This window comes from Argiope bruennichi, chromosome 2 (genome assembly GCF_947563725.1).
Source record: "Argiope bruennichi chromosome 2, qqArgBrue1.1, whole genome shotgun sequence".
NCBI classification, from domain to species: domain Eukaryota; kingdom Metazoa; phylum Arthropoda; class Arachnida; order Araneae; family Araneidae; genus Argiope; species Argiope bruennichi.
This window is the reverse complement of record NC_079152.1, coordinates 9,013,667-9,035,988: the sequence shown is the minus strand read 5'-3', so window position 1 is coordinate 9,035,988 and position 22,322 is coordinate 9,013,667. Positions and strand designations below refer to the sequence as shown.

At 27.4% G+C, this 22,322-nt stretch overlaps 1 protein-coding gene across 1 annotated transcript; it reads left to right on the top strand.

Moving 5' to 3' along the window:
• Window positions 1-109: 109 nt before the first annotated feature.
• On the top strand, window positions 110-17,021 carry LOC129961654 (zinc finger CCCH domain-containing protein 15-like). Its single transcript, XM_056075180.1, has 11 exons — window positions 110-370; window positions 1,147-1,248; window positions 3,788-3,893; window positions 4,779-4,925; window positions 8,404-8,495; window positions 11,022-11,204; window positions 12,106-12,174; window positions 12,258-12,335; window positions 12,884-12,991; window positions 14,259-14,361; window positions 16,666-17,021. The coding sequence occupies exons 1-11, from the start codon at window positions 308-310 to the stop codon at window positions 16,794-16,796; spliced, it is 1,182 nt and encodes a 393-aa protein (XP_055931155.1). The 5' UTR covers window positions 110-307; the 3' UTR covers window positions 16,797-17,021.
• The last annotated feature ends 5,301 nt before the right edge of the window (window positions 17,022-22,322 follow it).

Genomic DNA, 22,322 nt, shown 5'->3' with positions numbered 1-22,322 from the left:
GAAAAATATGTTCTGAAATTGGGGGGAAAAGTTTATTTTATTATTATTTTTTGACAAACTTCAGCGCAATTCATCGATAACATAAAATATATCGTTTTAATCTTTATTGATAAATATTTTGTGTGTATTTCAACTTAGTAAAATGTGTTAAGTTCATTCCCGAGTGATTCCTTTGAAATAAGGTTTCTTGAATGCGATGCCTAATTGTTTGTATAATTTTTTTGTGTTAGGTTTTTTAAACGACTTATTTACGGATTAATTTTCTCTTTGTGCTTCATTCGTGACACTTTTCCCAAAGTATTTCGATATGCCGCCAAAGGCTAAGCCTAGTAAAAAAGCTGAAATTAAGAAACAAGAAAAGATTATTGAAGTAAGTATTTTAGGTAACCGATTCCCATGCGTTTGCTTTATGTTTTTCTGAAATTTTCTTGCAATTTTATTTTGTATTGGAAAATGTGATAGATGTATGTGTATAGACACGTTGACAAAACATAGGTCAGTGTTTATTTTCTTGAATTTTTCATATAAATCTGATGTATCGTACAGAGTCAGAAAATAGTTTAATATCCATTTGATCAAAACAGTTATTTGATCAAAGCAATAATTTTGTGAAGTGATTATTTCTTGAAAAACATTGTGGCTGCAATTATTTTGTTTATCATTTATATGATCCAAACATTGTGGCTGCAATTATTTTGTTTATCATTTATATGATCCAAACATTTTGAGTACATTTATTTTAAGATTTATTTTCTAACAGTTTTTGAGACTTTGATGTATTATTTACCTATTATTCAATATTTAATTTATGAATTTAGTAATTAAAAAAATTAAAACATTTAAAAGCATTGAATTTTATTCTGTTGTCATAAAATTCTTAAATCCATAACATTTTGCCTTGTGAATTCACAATAATTCTGGAATAATGTTTTACTCATATTGCTATAAATGTTTTTCAATTCTACGTGTAATTTTTTTTTAGTTCAAGAAATGCAAAATCCTTAATTTCATTCTAAAGTAATAATTCATACAATAGCAAAATTCATTCAAAAACTAAATAATTAAATCCAAATATTTTCATTAAATTGTATTTATTACTGTTATTAATTTTGCTTTTGTATTGAATCACTTATGTTTTTTCAACAGGATAAAACTTTTGGTTTGAAAAATAAAAAAGGTGCAAAGAATCAGAAATTCATTCAACAAGTGCAGAACCAAGTTAAACATGGAAATCAAAAAGCTAGCAAGGTAATGGCTTTTCTTAAATTTAGTCTTATAGAATTTTTTTTATTTTAATGTTAATATTTACAAATATTTATTTACATAATCATAATTGGTTGTTTTCATTTTCATCTTTATTAAATTGTATTTAAATTTTGAATATATTTCTGAATGTATATAATAATTTATTAGATTTGATTTTCAAAAATTTATAAACTATTAATTTTTAAATATTGATTGTGTTTATTTATCTTTCATTTTCTGATTGTGTTTATTTATCATTCACAGAATAAATAGGTAATTGTTATTTGACTTTGACAAATTTTAATTTTTGAATGATTTTATTTTTTCTTTGTGCCATTCTTATCTTGGAAATTAATGAATGTAAATCTTTATTGTTGTTTATACATTTCGTTCAGAATATCTCGTATCTTATTATGGAACGCAAAAGTCTTAAGATTTTAGTTTTCATTCATTTGTATTTTTATATGAATTTGCTCAGTTCAAGGGAAGTACAGTAGACACCCGATTATCCGCGGGTGGGTTATCCGCGCCTGCCGCACAAAGTTTTTTTTTTTTTGACTGATTTTTTCAAAAAGGTGCAGTTTTACAGTTATGCTTTTGTAATTACATAATACATTACAGTATTAAAACAGTACATATGTATTAATTTTTCTGTGTATCCTTGACGTCTCTCGCAAGTACAAAGCACTTTTCTGTTTTCATGAACAAAATGCATTTTAGGTTAGTTTTGAGTGATATACTAAAATATTAAGCATTAGTTAAACATTTCCTGCTGTTTATTTTACATTTTTTTGTACATAAAATGATTTTTCAAAGTTGGAATGACTGTTTTCTTTTTTGCTATACCCGTTTTTAGATTTTTTCGGATTATCCGCGATTTTTGTTATCTGCGGCGGCCGCGCCACCCAATTCCGCGGATAATCGGGAGTGTACTGTATACTGTAATGCTATGTATTATTTCAGAATCTAAACATTACTCAATGGTTAAAACTAAAGCTTGATCACATGTGTAATCAAGCTTGATTATACATGTGTTTATTGAATTTGTAAGGGGCTTATGTACTGATTTTCTTGAAGAGCTTAAAGCAGTTTAATGTGATAAGTAATGAGAATAAAAAGTTATTTTTATCATTAAATGCATTTGCATATTTCATGTTAAACAGGGTCTTGCAATTTTACTAAGAATATCATACCTATAATTAATATAAATGTCATTATCTTGTTATAGATCCTTGAAATTTGTTATTATCACACAATATATCATAAAACAGATATTAAAATTTTGAATTTGATTGAATAATTTAATTACTATCTTATAATTGAGATATTATAGAAGACAGAACATTGTATTTTCCTTTTTTTTTTTCCCCATACTATTCAATCCCCTCCTCTGCCTTTTAGCTACCCTTAGTTATTTTTTCTTTAGTCATCCATCACTCATTATAGAATGAGAAAAGCAAGTAAAATTATTTGCTAGATAATGAAAGGCCCTCTTCCCAGATTAGTTAAGGGGGTAATTGGTATATGTTAAATTTGATGCAATCATACTACTATTATGGTTGGAAAGTTAGAGCATGGTGTACTGGCTCAGACCCATCATCTTCCTGCAATTCAAAATTTTGAGTCTCATTCTAAAATAGATCTTTTGTGTTTCCACAGTGGTATGATATTATAATCAAATAGGTGCATATTAGTTGTTCAATGAAAGCAATCATATGATTCCTTAATAATAGAATTAATGTACCAAGCTGTACCAAAGAAAAAATGCATACAAACACAGCAAGAAAAAGAAAACTTTGGTCAGTTTATTAAATATATTTTTTCTTTTGCTTTGAAAGAAAAATTGTTTAATTTTATATTTTAATCTGGAACAGTAAAACTTACACTTGATTATTAATTTTTTTATTGTAATTACTGATCTTTTGTTGAAGAGTTACATTAAATTAAATTTAACTCTTAAATAGTATTATTACTAAAAGTCTAAATTTTTTTGTCCCATCCATATTAGATAAAATAAATTCAGAATTTTTCCCCCCTTTTACTTATTTTAGCTGCAATTAATATGTGTTCTATATCAGCTTACAGAGAAAGAAAATATTTAGAAGTTGATCATTGATTTTAAAAAAAAAGATCTTACTAGGAACTAAAGTTTTTTTTTTTTTTTCATTAGTTTTTATCCAGTTTTTGAAGTATATAAAAATTTTTTTGTGTGTGTCAAAATATAAAAATGTGTTTAAAGGTTTTAAGTTTTGTATTTTATGTTGTAAAATTTTTAAGTTTTGCTTGTAATATCCCCACTCTTTAACTTTTTTATAATTCAGGTACAAGATATTAATAGTTAAATTTTTAATCAACTAAAATAAAATAGATATACATATGATTATATAGTTGTCATATTGATAGGACAGAAAATCTCTTAATAAGTTAACGACTTGAAATTCATTAATTAATGTCAGAAAATAATTTCAAATGTTACAAAGAAATTTTCGAAAATATAACTAGTTAATATAATGTAGCTATTGTTTTGGTTTCATACTTCTAGGCTGCTGAATTAGCAAAGCCTGGTGATAAGAAAAAAGATGACAAGAAAAAGGAAATTGACGAATTGGCATTGTTTCGACCAGTTACTGTGCAGAAAGTTGAAAAAGGTAAGTTTTATTTTGAAGCTTTTCTTGTTTCTGTATCATTCTTTAATGAAAGCTACATTTTGAGATTAAAAAAATACTTTCTGATGAATAGTTATGTACATCTTCTAAAAATATAGATTATTGCTTTTTGTTTATTAATTTTTAATTATATTTATAAAATTTATTAGCAAAACATTTTGTGTTCAAAAGCAGACATTAGTTGTAATTACATTCTATAAAATTTTGATGTCATCCCTTGCAGCATTAGAAGTTTTATACTTATTCATTTATTTGGGATTAATTAATGAAATTTTATGAGAGATTATTTTAAGTCGAGCCTACTTAAATTATGTTAGCCTTGTTTGAGTTTGTGAACTAACTAGGCTTTCTCTTTTCCTACATTAATATTTGGCTTTGTGTTTTAGATAAATAATTTTAAAAATATTTAGGTATAAGATTTACAATTTTCTTGATAATCAGTGTGAGCTGAATTTCATTTTTAGTTATGCCATAAATTCTTACTGAGTTTTCTTATGTATTTTTAAATTTATGGATCATTACAATTTTCCTTTAGGGATATAAAGGGCCACAATGAGGAAAACTTAAGAATCTTCTCTTGCTTGAAATTGTTATTAATTGTTTAAGAATGTAAAATAATAGTTGCAGATTTTAAATCTTTATTTGTATGAAATTTTTCAAAAATTTATTTAAAATTTCATAGTTTTTATGACAGATTAATTCTTGCTAATAAAATATATGAATGCAAATACAGATTTTTTTTCATTCTTGAAAATCAATAAAATGTTCATTTTATTTTTTAAAAAATGCTTGTTTTCATCAACATAGTATGGATACATTTAGAAAAATATTATTATTCATATCTTTTCATTTATTAATTTCTGTTAGGTGCGGATCCCAAATCAGTCTTATGTGCATTTTATAAACAAGGAACTTGTACGAAGGGGGACAAGTGTAAATTTTCTCATGATCTTACTATAGAAAGAAAAAGCGAGAAAAGAAATGTGTATGTGGATATGAGGGACCAGGAAGAGGGTAAGATTTTTGCCTTGAATTTTATTCGTTGACAACCTAAGAAAGTTTCTCAACCATTTTACTGATTCGTAGTCATTATCTGTTTTGTTAAAATTGATTAAATTATTATGTTTTGGTCGATTGTGTTAGTTTAATCCACATAACTGTGTCATAATTTTAAAAACTTATTTTGTAATTTGTCCATTTTGTAGTTTAAATAAGACAGTAATTGATACATTTAAGCATAGCATTTAATATGTGTTTGTAAAAGAAAAGAAATTGTTTGAAATCTTTATAGCATAATTTGTACTTAGATGAATAAAAGCTATGACAAAAATTTAAATGAATCTAGTAGATGAAACTTTCCACATTTGAAAGAAATAATCAATGTGTAGCACCATGAAAAGTCTTTAAAAATTGCTTAAATTTGAAAACCATTTTTGAGCACCTTAAAAGTGCTTAATTTTGGAAAAAAGATCCTTAAAAGTGCTTAATTTTCTTGAGAAGTGCTAAGAAGATATTCCTTTTTGTTTCTGCTAACGTAGACAATAAATTGAAAACAATTATAAAACTTTATTTACTGAATATATCGAAAAAGAAAACCAACTAATGGGAAGTGTTTGGTGAAGAGATACCGGAGTTTCAACCCATGATAAAAAAAAAAAAAATGTATAATGAACTTTTTTTTTGTTTTGTTTTTTTTGTTTTGCTGATTCTTTTTTCAACAATGGGCACCAGCATATATTGAAATGGTTATTCTAAAAGAGGGAAATAAGAAATACACCAAACTCGTTGCAATTCAAAAAATGTTTGAACTTTTATTACATTTTGTGTTCTAAATAGCGAATGATTTATTTTAGTTATATCTAGTAACTTCATATTCAACTCTTTATGTATTCATAAAGACTACACTGATTATCTCCAATCGACGAAAAATAAGAATTCAGTATAGTGCATAAAAGAAATATACATCAAAGATGGGAGAAGAGTTATTCTAAAAGCATACATGAAAGATATTTATGATATTTAACAGTTTTTATTCTGATTGCCATGAAGTCTCATTACACATTCAATCATCATTCTCATTAATATGTTGTTTTGAGCGATCTATAAAAGGGATTTTGCTGTACGATTATTTGTTGCAATAGTAATTACTTCAGTCGACTGCGTAAAATCCAGTGAGATGAAATTTTAATTTGAAGATGTAAGTCAATAGTTTGTTTAGCGGTGTGCTTTTTTAAATGTCCTCATTCTTTTGAAAATTATGATTTGTTGGACCAATTTTATTAAATGTTAGTTTTTATTTTTTTGTAAAATTCTGCTAGGTCTGATATTTAAAATTTCAAAGAAATAACAAAAAAAAAAAGTTTTAAGGAACCTTTATGATTCAGATTATATTTTTTAAAACTTTTTTTTTCTCTTGTAACTTTTATACGATTTTTTGGTTTCACAGCGAAATTTTTCTTTCTTGGTATATAAAGATTTGCCTGACTAATACAGAGCTCACTGAAATAAGGGACATGAAATTTAGTGGGCAATTACTTTTTGGATGTTAGACGCTCACTAAAAATGGATTTTGCAAAATTTTAATTAGAAATTCGATTAAAAAATTAAAATTTTAATGTACTTCCCACATAACATAAGGAATGTTATGGCACAAAATTTATTTTTACATCTTCTTAAAGATATTTATACAATATTTTCCGACACTTTTCTGTGAATTTAGTTGCCACTTGTTACTTCTCATTTACTTTGATGGCCTTGGAAGGCTTGCATTAACTGTGATAGTAATAGAAGGATTTTCCCATTAACAGGTTTCAAATCTGACCTTCTCTTATAGTATTTTGATTCATCTTAAAGCTTCAGAAAAATACTAGCCACTTACATTCCATCAATAAACTCTTACCCCTCTCCTTAGTAAACCCATTTTTTATAACAAAATAAGAAAATTCATAATACATATGTTTGGAATTCAGTTCTGATAAAGAAACCTGATGCAAAAGTCCGTTAGTGAACACAAAGCAGAAAGTATCGTGTACAACAGTTGCAAGTTATCCTCTATAAGAAAGTAATACTACCGAGTTTCCCTTGAATGTATTCTGTAACCCACATATATGTAGAAATTAAAAAAATGTCACAAATAGCTAATGAAACAATGGATTTTTTTCACTCGTAGTGAAATGCAACAACATTTAAAGACGGATGGGGGGGGGGACTTTTATAAGACATAGAATCCAAAATTTTCAAAGATAATTTTATTTTTTAATTTAAAAATAGTTGTAATAATGTTTCTCTACTTACCACATAATTATCTGTAACTATGAATAGAAAATGTCTTATATAATAAATTTTTTTTATAAAAATAACATAACCCTAATGTGTGTTGGTTAATTAATCAATAAAAAATAACTGTCAGATTTTTGTCATTTTGATGTTAAAATTTGAGTTGAGTGTTTTAAAAAATAGGGGAAGGAAACAGTCAGTTACTTTTAATATGTAATTTTTTTTTAATTGTTCACATAAAAATTGAAAATTATTAAGACAAAGTTATTTAAATATATTTTTCTAATTTTTTTAAAAAATTAAAATTTAAATTTAAAATTCTGATTTAAAAAATCCATCAGCATTATCTAGTATTAATAAATTAAATTTTCTGAACTAATACATGATTGATTATAGGTGTTTTTTTGTATAATTAGCATAATTTGTTTTAGTCTGATATTTTGTGAAGATAATTTTGTAAACCCATTTTTGTTGAATTTACCATTTATTTAAATCTTTAATGTTTGTAAAATATATAGATTCTATTCAATTTGCATTTAATTCAAATTTCCAAAGTTTCATTGTATTAATTATTGCTGAAGATAATGTTGCTAATTTAAATAAAAGGCGAGGCTGATTTGATTTAACATTTAAACATCGATTAAAATTTGAAAAGTTGTTTTTTAATCTAAGATTAAAAATTTTAAAAATAGATATTTTTCAAAAATTTTCTATAAATATAATTTATTATAAAACAAAAAAAATTTTGAGCTTATGTATTCATGCGTATACTAAAGTGCTCAATTTCTTTTGTTAAGGTACTTAAAAAGTGCTTAATTTTTGCATCCATTTCACACTACGCAGCCTGATAATGCAAAAACTAATTGTGAACACTTTTAACATTTTTCATAGCAATTTATAACATACCGAACTTTTTCATTTTGATATAATTAACTAATTGAGTTATCTGAATTTTTTTCAAAGCATCAATGAAATATTTTGCTTATTATGTCTTAATTTTTAAATTTAACCCTCCTAGCAGCCAATTACTATGATGCAATAGCTTTCAGAATCATTTTGCTTTGGATTTTGGTATTTTTTAAACTTTAATAATTTAGATGTTGTCCTCATCTTCTGACTAGAATTTTGAGAAAACTGTTTTATCTAATATTCATAAAGCAGATTTGTACATTATAAAAACTGCTTTAAATAAAGTTTGAATTTTTGATTTGCACAGATGGAATGGAAAATTGGGATGAAGCTAAGTTAATGGAAGTTGTTGAAAAGAAACATGGAGAAAGTGATCGTAAAATGCCCAAAACTGATATAGTAAGACTATAAAAAATTTTGATGTTATCATGTAAAGATTTTTTATAATATTTCTAATTTTTTATTAGATGAATGTGCAAATTTCCTTTATTGTAGCTGTAAATTTAAGAGAATGAAATTATACAAATTTAATACCCATTTATGTGAATGAAATATCAGATTTTAGTATCTTAAAAACATTAATTTCTAGCAGCAATTTGTCTCTGTTAGTTTCTAATGTGTAAATCATCCTTGATTTGTTATGTCAATATATAAAAGTTTAGAGCATGTTTAATTCTGATGTAATATTTCTGTCTATATCTATGCTTATAATAAAGCTCAATGTGTGTGTGTGTGTGTGTGTGTGTGTTGGCGCTCTGCAGGCCAGACCATTCAACCTACAGCTACCAAATTTGGCACATGTATACCTTGGAGGCCGGGAATGTGCACCTGGGGGTTATTTTTTCGAATTTTTAATTAGAATTTTATTTATTTAAAAATTAAGCGAAATCTTGGTGTGTTTCTGCTATAACTTCTGAAAATATTACTGCACAAAAAAGATTTTTACATGAAGTTAAAGATCAAAAATTTATCTTTTAAATGATACCAATGTTTTAACCTTAAAATTAAGTTTCTATTTTTAATTAATTTTTAAATAAATATTTTAACTATATTTTTCAACAATTTTTTTCTTACAAAATGAAAAAATTTAAGCTGCACGAGCACGTCTCGCATTCATGGGAAAAAATTAGCTCTTTTCGAAGTGTTGCCATCACATTGATTAAAGCTCCAATTAAAAATAAATTAAATCTTTTTGGAAATGAAATCTGTAAAAATATAATTTTCCGCACGTGTCTGTAGAAAATGAAACAAATATGAAATATTTTTTCTAAAAAATAAATTCAAGAAAAATTATTTTATGATAATATAAATGCTAATAAAACAAAGTAATTTATAATAATAAAATGATAATAAATGCTCTAATAAATAATGAATATTTGATTTTACATAAAGCTTCTGCTGTGGAAATCACGTTTAACAAAATGTTCTTGAAATACTAATATTTTAAATAAAAAGAGTTAAATTCCAATCAACTAAATCAATTACTTAAACTGACTGATTTATTAAAATTTGAATATCACTATTCAATAAAAAAAGGATAATTTTAATTTTCCATCGATCGTTTCAAAGAAAATACGTGAATCAGCGCGCAGGTTTCTCAAGATTAATTGACCTAAGATTATGAAAATGTTGTTTTTCTAAATTTTCATTCAAAACTTCATAAATCAATCTTAGTTGATCGTGGAAAATAGAAACATTCATTCATTTATTTAAAATTTGTGTGTCCAGAATATTACTCGAAATATGATACCTTACTGCATTAAATTTAGACTTCATAATTTTTGAAATATATTTATAGGCCGGAACAAATTATTATTATTGATTTCATTTCAATCCTTTTGAAAGCAAAACTAAAAACTGAATTTTAAGCTGAATCTGAGAAATTTTTGTTGAATTATTCTTTAGATATTACATAAATTATGAAAAATATTTTGTAGTTCACATAAGACTTAAATATCGAGCGATTCTGTTTGCAATATTCATATTCAATAATAATAATAATAATAAATAAATAACAATAAAAATGATAAATAAAATAAAACGCTTTGTTTTATTAAAAAATATCTTTATATTAATTGCAATTTCAGCATTTCCACTTTAAATTGAAGTTTTACCGTAAATGACAACAAATTAGGAATATATATATAGTAAATATATATAGTATACGAAACGATCTAAACCACAGTATAAGTTTGGTATGACTATCAAAATTTGAAGATTAAAAATGTTTTGTTTGAGAATCTATTAAGCGACCAGTTACTTAAAATATTTAATTGAAAATAGAGAGCGGTAATATTGGCGAACCGGCTGGTCGCCAAAGGCAGCTAGTAATTTCATAATTGTTGTTGTTCCAGCTGTAATCTAATTCTAATAATTTATTGGAAATAGATTATATAATTATTTTATATGTAATTAATATAGAACTTAGAATTTCTTAATAAAAAAAATTATATTAAAATAACTATAAAAGCCTTTGAAAAAATTAAATTTTGAAAATTCTTTATTAGAAAAATTAATTTCCAAAAGCTTTTACTGGAATTTTTCTTCATGTAACAATATCATTTTACTCACTAAGCACTTCAAATGTGATTCACCTGTAATCAACTTAAATATAGTCCCAAGCTATTAGGATAGAGGCCAGTGGTATACACATAAATGGTACGCCTTTAATTTTAAATATAAAATTCTTTATTTCTCATTCTTCATACTTTAAATTTTCAAGTCTTGCATAAAAAATAATCAGATAGTAGATTTATTTTTAATTCCATTTTAGTTTTAAACAAAAGTTAATTTTAATGAAATAATTTATTTGTGAAATCAATGTCTTATACTTCCAGATCTTTTATGATCAACTTCTAGGTAGATTTTTTTTTTTTTTTTTTTTGCATTAACTTTTAGGTAATTGAATAAAACTGTATCTTTTAGATTTGCAAGTATTTCTTAGATGCTTTAGAAAATAACAAGTATGGTTGGTTCTGGGAATGTCCAAATGGAGCTAACAAATGCCATTACAGGCATGCCTTACCTCCAGGTTTTGTATTAAAAAAAGACAAAAAGAAAGAAGAAAAAACTGAACAGATTTCTATAGAAGACTTAGTAGAAAGACAAGTATGTATATTCTCCTTTTCCTGTCTTAAAGTTTTATATTTATTATTGAAAGCAATAAAATTCTCATTTATTTAGTATTGATTATAACAAACATTTTTATGTTATTATATTGTTTTTCTCTAGATCATTATGTCAATCTATAAATTTATTCATGTGACATTCCAAATTTAATTAAATGTTCCAATCCCTTACCAATAAATTAATAGTTCATAACATAAAAAGGATCTTCATTTAAATAAAAAAAAAAGCTTTTAATGAATTCTCTTTCTTTAATTTATGTTACGAATATTGGCCTTTTTTTTTTCATGGAAAAAATGGTTAAATTGTTCTTTTCTGTCACATATTTAATTGTCGTGAAATGAAAAAGAAAGAAGAAAAAAATATTTTCATGTGCATATACATTAATTAAAAAGTACAATGGAAGAAAATCATTAATCTTTGGTTTCTTAACTATTATCTATATTCAGAGATATTTTACTAGAACAAACTGTGTATTATTGGTTACATATAGTTTCATAGGATTAACCTGTCTATTAATCCTGCTGTTTAAAATGTGATCAACTTAGGTTATGAACAACTTGATTTAATTTATATTAGTATAAAAAGTCATTTGAGTATTGATTTCTATTGCGTATATGTTTGTGCTGTTGTTGCCATCAGTAAAGAATGACTAGTTATAAATCTTTTCATATCTTGAAAATTCCATTTGAAACTCTTTCATGCTTTCGGAGTTTACATCATATAATTAATTATATTTACAAAAAGAGCAGATAAAATTTCTACTTTTTATATTTTTTTATGTGAAAAAACTTGTATATTTATTATTTGGTTGATTTAATTGTTTTATGAATCGTATTTGTATTATATTATATTTATTCTTATTAGAGTATTGATATTTCAGAGAGCACAATTAGGAAACAATTTAACACGTATTACTTATGAAAGTTTTCAACTTTGGAAAAAGAAAAAGGTGAGTAAGAGTGAGGTAAACTGTAAGCTTAAATGTGCTGAAATAACTTATATTTTCTTAATTAATATTGTTTTATCTTATAGTTACAAGAAAAGCAAGAAAAAAATAGGAAGGAAGAAGACAGAAAAAGAGCAGAATTTAGAGCTGGCCGACATGTTGGAGTAAGTGTTTTCTGATTTGTGGATTTGGATTGTTAAATAATTAAATATTAAGATGCTCAGTAAGAAATGCTAAGATGCTATTAATTGCTCATTAAGAAATTAAAATTAAATTGAAAATTAAAAATTTTAAGATAAAAGCATTTGTCTTAATTTTTATGGCATTTATTAGTTGCAGTGGTCAGATCTAAGAATGCAATTTCTGCATTATTGTTATTCCACATATATCTTTTTGATTTCATTTGTTTATCTAAACACTAATAGTTTCAATATCTACTTTACTATTATTTTGCAACATGGTAGTATTGAATACATGATAAAATGTTTAAAAATAAAAGATCAGAGTTAATATTTTTTCAAGTTTTGGAACAAATTTTTTTATTTTCAGATTAAAGTGTGAGAACATATGAAATTAATCTCTCAGCTTTGTTGTATGCATAAAAAGAAATATTTCAGTTGATTTTCTTCAAAATCTCTGTAAATAATTATTGAAAGAAACTTTTGATATTATTGTTTAATATAATGTTGCACGGAACATTTTTCTTTTCCAGCTTAGTGGACGTGATATGTTTACGTTCAATCCTGAGATGGCTACAGATGATCAGACTGAAGAAGGTGAAGCAGCATTTGATGTGATATCTAGAGAACAGGATGAAGAGGTATTCTTTTTTTCAGTTATATAGATATGTGTTTATTCTTTGTTTTCTTCTTGCTAATTTCATGACATAATTCTCACTCTCCATTTATAAGTTTTAAGACCTAAACTGTGAGCCCATAATGTTAGCATACACTGATATGTGTCTAAATATAAGGGATATTTGAAATTTTACCTGGTAAATATATTTAGTAAGTAGAGTTGAAATGGAAATCATCTCTTTTTGGATTGTAAAAGGAGAAAAGTGGCTACCAGTAGTAGTACGTGAGCACCATTGTCCTTGTTTATATCACTAGTTGTTTAAGCTGAAATATACCAATTAACAAATATTGATTTAATGTCGTGAAAAAACTTAGCGTGAAAAATGTAAATTAGGTCCAAATATTCAAACCTTGGTGATTTTATTTATAATAAATATTTTTGGCATATACCTATGCTGTTTGGTTAGCATGACATCTGACAGAAACCTGCCAAATCCTAGTAATAACTTGCCAAATATTAACATTAAACTTACATTTATTTTTATTTTTTTTTTATTTATTAGAACAACTAAAAAAAGTCACCAATATTCCAGTTTGGGGATAACTGGAGAGTTTCTAACAGAATAGTTTTCTTCAGAATCAGAATGCATACTGTTGAATTTGTTTTGTACTTTCTTAATATCCAATTTTTATACCTATAAACATTTTTTTTTTTTTTTTACAATTGCTACCAATTGTCTACTGAAGCTAACAGATATATCTTGGAAAATAATTTGTGGGTGGTATCTAGTTTCTTGTATGTATGAATTATTTGATTTTATACATATGTAGATGAGAATAAAATTTTATATTAAGAACCGTAATGAAAAAATTTATTTTGAATTGGATATGTATTTCTATAAATGAAAATAAGTTATACCTGCAAAGAAATGAATACAAGTCTTTTGCCATAATTAAATTCAAGCATTAGCTTTTTTAGTATGTAGGAAAATTCGATGTTATCACTATTTCATATATGTTGTTTGCCAAACATATCAATCAGCTGTCATTTAATTCAACATTCTTATAGAAAATTCTTTTAATTTTGGCTTGCCTCATATTATTTAGGTTGACTTGTATCGTTTTCTTTTCTTTCCTTAAATATATATAAAAAAAATTGTAATTGGTATTGCTAATTAAAATACCTGTTCCTCTGTAGATAATTTTTTGTTTGGAAATATTTTAATTCCTATTCATTTTTAAATTATAAATTGAGATTAATTTCTTCTTTTCTTTTCTTCTTTTTTTTAGACCGGCCCTTGCTTAGATATATCAACAGAATTTTTAACTGCTAATGTCACTGATGTTACTGGTGCTACAGTTGCAACGAAGAGACACTGGGAGGTTAATCAAGGTAAGAGTTTGTTGTATTAATTTCCATTTTCTTTTGTATATTGTAAAAGTAGTTATAATGGTTTTTGCTATAATGCGTTATTCTCTGATTTCCTATTTTTATGGTAAATGGTCAAGTTTCTTTGTAGTTACCTGCTGGTTTTGAAAATTATAAAGACATCAGAAATATAAGAATTGAGAATTTAATTGATAGAATTCTCTTAATTTTGAACAAAAACTTATGTATTGCTGCATATTAGCTTTATCAATATAATCTTTGTTTTTAAATAAATAATGTAACTAATTCTGAATCTTAATTCTCAGCTTAATTTAAAAGACATTGCCAAAACTTGCAAAGGTTTAGAAAATCAAAATTTTAACTAACTAACAAAGGATTTATATGAATTTTTTTACATATTGTTTTTTATATGGATTGTTTTTATTTTAATATATTTGTTTCTTAAAAAATTGGATTCTGTATTTGTCCCATGTATCTGCACTACCTGTCTTTGCCTGAATTAAAAGGGTAATGAAATTACCAACGTGTAATGGAATAATATTTGTACATACAAAAAAAAAAAAGTGCTCTAAACAATTTTTATTAGTCTAAAAATATTGAGTTGTAATGTAAAATAATGTGTTAAGATGATTTGTTAATCCATCCACATTGTTTCTTGGAATATCAAGGAATTAATTGTTATTTGTTTCCTCATTAATTTGATGTATGCAATTTTTTATTTTGTAGCGATAATGAGTAATTGTAATTGTGATTTATTTAAAATAATTCTGAGTTTTCTTTTATTATACTTTCTATTGACATTTCTATTCAAATATATAATTTTAATTCCACCAAAAGGAGATTACAAAATATTGATAGTTGTTTCGTCTGCTTCCTTTCTTTTCTCTAAATGTTTGACCATCTGCCTCATTAACTCTGCTTTCATTTAATGTTTGTTCAGTTGCTTTTCACCACTTCCTCTTTCTCATTTGAAAAGTATGTATTATTAAGCAAGTGTTGTATTTGCTTTACTGAGTTTTGCTTCCTTGCAATGCAAGTCATAATTAACTTTTATAATTTTTTTTATTTATAAAAGTTATGCATTAACAAGAAAGAATAAATATGTTTGTATCAGAATGATATGTTATAGCGGACAAAACTGTCAGTCTTATTTCTGATTAAGTCGGTCGAAAAAATGGATTAATGTTAAAAGTTAGTTGCCTAGTATGGTATTAAATTTTACCTACAATTGTAAAGTTTAATTACCAGATAATATTATGGATATTAAATTTTTTGTTAGATGTTAATGAACAAATTTTCCTTTTCCTCTCTCCAATTTCTTCCGTCTCTGTAATTGATATTGAGTGTATGTTAAGCATGACTCACGAACTTGTTTCATTATTACATAATTCTCGATATCTAGTTCCATCGTTACTACTGTGTATTGAGAGATGTCAATTTTCTTCTCTTTTGGAATGGCATATCATATGACATATCATATTTTGTAAGCTTTCATATGACTAATCATTGTGTTGTGCATGGTTTCATGATAAAGGGAAATGAGCAGCTCCCATAGGTCCAAGGACCTGGGGCACCGAAGTTGGAAGACTGACTTAGCCCCGAATGCCTGCAGACCTTAATGGGAAAATGGAACAGCCTTCATGCCTTGGGTGACCCTGTCAGGAGAATACTCTCTTGACGTGCTTTGTTTATTCTGCCCAAGAACAGCCCTTTGCTGGCTACTAGAGCAGACTAATCATTGTGATAAATGTTTTCATTATGAATTTTTCTGCATTATTGATACAGCAACCTCGCTTTTATTAGTGATTTTCTTCATTTATGGTGTGAAAGAATAGAATGACTTACTTCCTGCATTTATTACTCAATGCTTAAACATTGTAATATATAAATAATTTAACAGCTTTTTCAAAACTGAAGCCCTCGTGATTTATATATGATTGAAAAGTTTCATAGACATCACTTATATAGAATATATATATATTAAATAACAGACTGAAATAGAAAGATATCAATGATTGAACCTTTGGTGAATAGTGTTATATGGATTTACAAGTCTTGTGATTGTGCAAAAATCATCATGAAATGTGCTTTAATTTTTAATTCAGTGGTTTTTTTTTTACATAGAACATTAATTGTGTATTAAAATCTAAATTATTTTCAAACATATTAATTATTACTAAACGAAATTAATTTGTTACTTACTGTAATAAGAATTTAGAAGTGAATGCACGTTGATATCTTATAATTGAATATTTTTATCATATAGCTAGAACTAAATTAGTTTAATTTTTCTTTTTTTTTTTCTAGAAGAACAAGCTGTTGGAGGATCAGAATCAGTAGAAGAACCAAAAGATGCTGTCCCCATTGATGAAAATTTGTTTGATGAAGATCTTGATGAATTGGAAGATGAACTTGAAAATCTAAGTGTTAGTGACTAGTAATTAATGAAATCGCTTTAATTTGTACAGAATAATATATAAAATCTGCAGTATATATATTTCTCTCAAAACAGCTCGTTATGAAGACAAAAGTATTTATTTTGCATGGGATGTAAATCAATTTGCATGGTTTGAAAAGAAAAAGAAATTGCTCAGACTACAATAATTTCAATGTGCTTATATTTGTTTCACACAACTTCAATAAACATTTTTTTAAACTATTTAGTTGATTGTATTGTGTATTCTTATGTGTCTTCTGCAAGTCCTACAAGTGAAGATAAGCTTCTGAATTTCAAAAGTTGGAATCATCTACATGTTTTGTAATATCTGGAATTGTCCTGTTGTTTTTTCTTTGAAATACAATTTTTAGGGGATTTAATGAGGAATGTGTCTCCATGCTTTCAGTAAAGATTCTTAAATTTATAAGTTTTTGTAATAGTGGCTATTTTTTTCTCCTATATGTATTTCTTAATTTTTCCATAAAAAATTTGATAAATGTATATAATTTATTTGTACAAAAATTAAAAAAATTATTTTATTTGAAATGAAAAATAACTCCTCCCATAAGAAAATAACTTAATACTGGAAAAACTCATTATTTCCAAATTTGCTTTCTACTCCTTAGCTAAAAATAAAAATGATGCAATATCTAAAAAGCAATAACAAGATTCTATTTTTTTATTAGAGATCTCTCATATTATTTTAAATTTACATTGGATAAAACAACGAACAGTTTAAAAAAAAATTGAAAGTAGAAAAACATTTATGAAAATTTTTTGTATGTTTAAAAAAAATTGATTTAATCAGTTTTGCTCTATAATTTATCAGTGAAAATAAAATCAGGATGGAATATTTAGATGTTAATAAAGAATAACTATTTTTTCAGTTCTGTTTATAAGATCATTAGTGAAGTTTTAAATTGACATGATATTTAGTATTGTGTAATAATTCTTTATATTAAAGAGTTATGATCTGTCCATATTTAAATTGTTATGCTTGAAATGTTACGCCATCATTTGCTATAATGCATGAAATAAACATGTTTTAATGTGTGATTATTGCAATTTTATGTATGTTTGAATGAAAGTTTTTAATTGTATAAAGAAGAAAAGAAATCTTGCGTCTTTATTGTATTTCTAGATTGCATTTAAACATGTACTTAAAATAATGTGTGTTTTTCTAACAATTTTCAACAAGTCAGGGGGAGATATTATTTGAAATCGGGCATTTCTAATAAAAACATATTTATTGGCATTTCTTACATATTCCAGACAATATTCATTATGAAATTTCCACAAATAAATGAATCGCCTTTCATTGATTCAGTTCTTATGTTTGTAGACTTTTTGATATCTTGTAAAATTGTAAAGCTTATCACCTTTTCTCTGACTGACTTTTAAAACTGAGTATGAAAGTATTTTGTTGAAAGTTGAAATATAATAAAATAAAATCATTTTATGAGTTTCTAGATGATTTCCAGTTAAAAAAAAAGAAAACTGATTTAATTTATCTTTCTAGCTTCAGATAACCGATAAGGAAAGGATATAAATTCAAAAAATGTATTCATGCTAAAGAATTAATCATTTAGAATAAAGGATATGCCATAAAATCATATTAACTTCAAAAATTGATAGTAAAAGAAGAAATTAATTAATAAAGAAAAAAATTAATCTAAAATTGTATTAATTAGAATAAAAGAAGAATGCATTATATATTTAGCTTATAAAGGTATCAGATAGGTAAAATACAGATATCTAGAGATCTCTGTTTCCATGATGTTGCTCGAAATATTGATTTTATTTTTTTTACCAAATAATAACTATTTACTGTAAAATTAATAATAATTTCAAAAGTTAAAATTAAATTTTAAAAAAATTCCCAAAACTTGTTTAAAGAATTTAATAAACCATCAAATTTTTAAAATACTGAGTATATCATAAAATAATATGAACTTCAAAAATTGATAGTAAAAGGAGAAATGTACAAAAAATTTCGATTTGTGCGAATATGATCTATATATATTTTTTTTTCCATGTATAAAAAAATGATTCCAAAAGTAACGGAAAGAGGGCGCTCATACGTCATACAGGGACATTTTATGCAAATCAGGCAAACAATAAAAAACATCACAATAACATACCTTGCATTTATTTTCAAGTAAAAGATGCTTAATATGAGCACAACCTTAAAAGCATTAGATAAATGAGATCGTCACTTGGCGTATTACAGTCAAGTGTAGCTTGTCTGTATCGATGGTCCGTCGATCGAAATCTTTCTATTCTACCGAAATGGTTGTGGAACTCCGATACGCATGAGACCAAGCATCCCTCGTCCAAAATTCTGACGTGATCAAGTCTGATGATAGTGAGAGTAGCTTTATCTTACAATTTTCACTTAACGCATGGTCTTACGACAAAATAGGTCAAAGATGGAGTGACTGGCTGTTTGAAACTTTAGACACTAATGCTTTGAAGTCAACACATTGAAATGTTAAATATGATGGGGGAAGGTTGGATAATGCCATGTAGTGGATGCTATTTACGCTTGCTAAGCCACTTGGGGGAAATAATTCGCTATCTCCAATACTGAACCAGACTGTTGCACCTCCCCCCCCCGTAGCATCAATTTCAATAAAATCGTTTTGCCATTAGAAAATAAATAGAAAAATATTATTTTTCCTCTATGCTAACTTCTACTACGTTACTTTCTACTCATCAATTGGAATGGGAAATGAATTCGTTTTGATTCATTTCCCATTCCAATCTTGTGTACTAACCCTGTAGGTGTAATCTCCCCAAACCTTTCTCGCTTTCTCTAATAAAGGTGTTACCTTCCCGTCCGTGATGGAACTATGGATGTTGAACAAGTCCGTAAACACCTTGAGTGTCAGAATTTTGTTTTTAGAGGAGACTGGACTTGAGAATCCTGTGCTTTGTTACTTGGTAATTAAAACTTGTGTATTATCAATTGCATGCTTTGACGAACAATAGTTACGAAAAAGCCTATCATGCAATTTTTGGAGGATTTTTTTTCTCGATAAATTGCTAGATAGGGATTAATACAAAGGGATAAAAAATAATATATAATGCACAAACGCATATTTTTAAACAGTTTCGTGGCCGAAGAGAGAAGGCACTTTGAAATTTTAAAAGTTCTGATTTATTCCATCCCGGGAGGCATAATTTATGTACAAGAAAGAAGCGACGGTGAAACACATCCGTTCACATCGCGATTCAAATGTAAAAGAGCGAAAAGATACAGAAATATTGTTACGGTTTCTTCACCGCCGAGCTCTCTTGACAGTGGGTCTATGTTGTGAGAACACAATTAGCAGGCCTCAGTAGAAAACGTTTATTTACTCGAAGACACTAATACAAAGACGACAAATATTTACAGCAGAGACGAACACAGGACAGCAGACAGTAGCCCACAAGCAGTAATCGTCCACAGTACACGAAGCGACTAGACAGAATCACGACCTTCGTAAAACACACATCGTAAACTAATGTATTACGAAGGTCGTGACAGAATACAGCAGGAGAGGGGTTCCTCGGAGCTTCGCTCTACGGTCTCTCCAACGGCTGAACTTCTTGCTTTAGCTGCCGATTCGCTACTTCTCACAACTGGCTGCTGCATACAAGATACGACGCTGCTCCCACAGTAGACAACAGGATTCGGCACACAGCAGTTCAGCACTTCTCCAAGCAACGTTGGCATTCCGCTGTTCCTTTGCTATCCTCTCGAAGACTCGTTACTTGTCGGCGACTCCGACTACAATTCACGACGACGACCCACAGCTTGAGAGTGCCGGCCTTTATAGTTCCCGGGAGGTGGGGCTAGAATCTTCTAGATCAATCAGACGTATCTCGGTTCCTAATGGACGGATCAACAAAATTCTCGAAGTTTCGAGCATTATCCATTTTGTCACCAAGCTCTGGGATCACTGGCTCGGCATCCGGCAGAATCCTATACAAATGACACTATTCGTGCTGGGAAGCAAAATTACAGGTTTGTAACAATATTTTTCTAGAGTGATTTTGTACTGTGAGATTCTGATAGATTCTTTGACAAGTATAGACTTAGGAAAGGGAAAAATAAGTATATTTTAAAAGAATTTGCTTAGAATGATAGATTTTTATCCCTTCAAGCGGATCATGTGAAAATGCTGATTAAAGCAGTTTTACAGAGCTCGTCTAGCATTAATTAAATTTTTAAAAAAAGGTGGAAATAAGGGAACATTTGAGAATTAAGTTAATATGTGTTAATTTAAGATTAAATCAGGATTTAATTTAGATTTAGAGATCATTATATAAACACATATAGCATGTTTCTGATCGATTGAAACTGAAATTTGTTACTTAACTACAATTGTGTCAAAATCACAGACCAAATTTCATTTATCTAAGAATTATCAAATTTTGTTTCGTTTTTGAGTGATCGCGTTTGCAATATGTGAAAGGATAGATTGGTAGGCGAGCGCCCCCCCCCCCTTTAATACGTTTGATAAGAATTTATACTTTAGGTGCTCTATCTGGAGGCCAACTTTTATCTATCTAGCTCTTTAATTACATGTTGATTTGCATTTTGATAACAGGATAATCTTAATGGATTTCGTTTAAAATTTGATAGACATTTGCAAATTTTGTGTAAACGTCATGTATCAAATTTCATCCGTTTAACTCAATACATTTTTGAGTTATAATGTTTACAATGTTCATATTCAGATATTGTTCTAATAATGCTTTATGCGGATTCATAAAGGTATGGAATGTGGCTATTCTCGAGTGTAAATTTTTGACGATTATAATACTTTCTTTCTATATACGAGAAAGTAAAAATGATGTTGATGTTTAGCTAATGATTGAATTAATAGGAAGGGGAAAAAGAAAAAAAAAAAAAAAAGCCATGATCACACAAGTTTATTTCAATGATTCAACTGCTCATGGTAAGTCAACCAACTGACTCTCCGACCCGCCACGAAGGCACATGGATTTAAACCATAAGGCTGAATGGCCGGACCGCCGCAACAGCAACACTGGCAGGAACTGTGGTTGAGTCCTAAGGGTCATCACCGGCCACGGTACAGCCCTCCCCGAAGGAAGTACGTCCCGTCATTGATGGGAGGAGTCAGATCATGCTCATGGTAAAGAAAATCTACTGATACATTTCGGGTTTTGTGTGTTCAAGCTGTTATGATACACGAAATGCTTACGTTAATTTTATTTTGAAAACCATTGAACAATTGCTGTCTAAAAAGAGTAATAAAATGTGCAGTTAAACATTAAATAGCCCCAATAGCGATTTTCAGCCGACTGGACATGTTTATTCCCAAATGGGTCTCGCAATAGAAAGAAAATTTTTAGCTCAGTTCTATGGTGTAACTAAGGTGGGGAAGGCAGAACAAGTGGCCTAGGTACTATTACAATAGAGCCAAAACTAATAGGAATGTTACTAAGGTGTGGTAGGCGGAACTCGTAGCCTAGGTATTATTACAATAAACCCCAAACGAATAAAAATGTAACTAAG

Coding starts and splice junctions, on each gene's coding strand:
- LOC129961654 (XM_056075180.1), top strand. CDS start 308: ATGCCGCCAAAGGCTAAGCCTAGTAAAAAAGCTGAAATTAAGAAACAA. Junction 12,336..12,883: donor GAGCTGGCCGACATGTTGGA/GTAAGTGTTTTC, acceptor TTTCTTTTCCAG/CTTAGTGGACGTGATATGTT. Junction 12,992..14,258: donor CTAGAGAACAGGATGAAGAG/GTATTCTTTTTT, acceptor TCTTTTTTTTAG/ACCGGCCCTTGCTTAGATAT.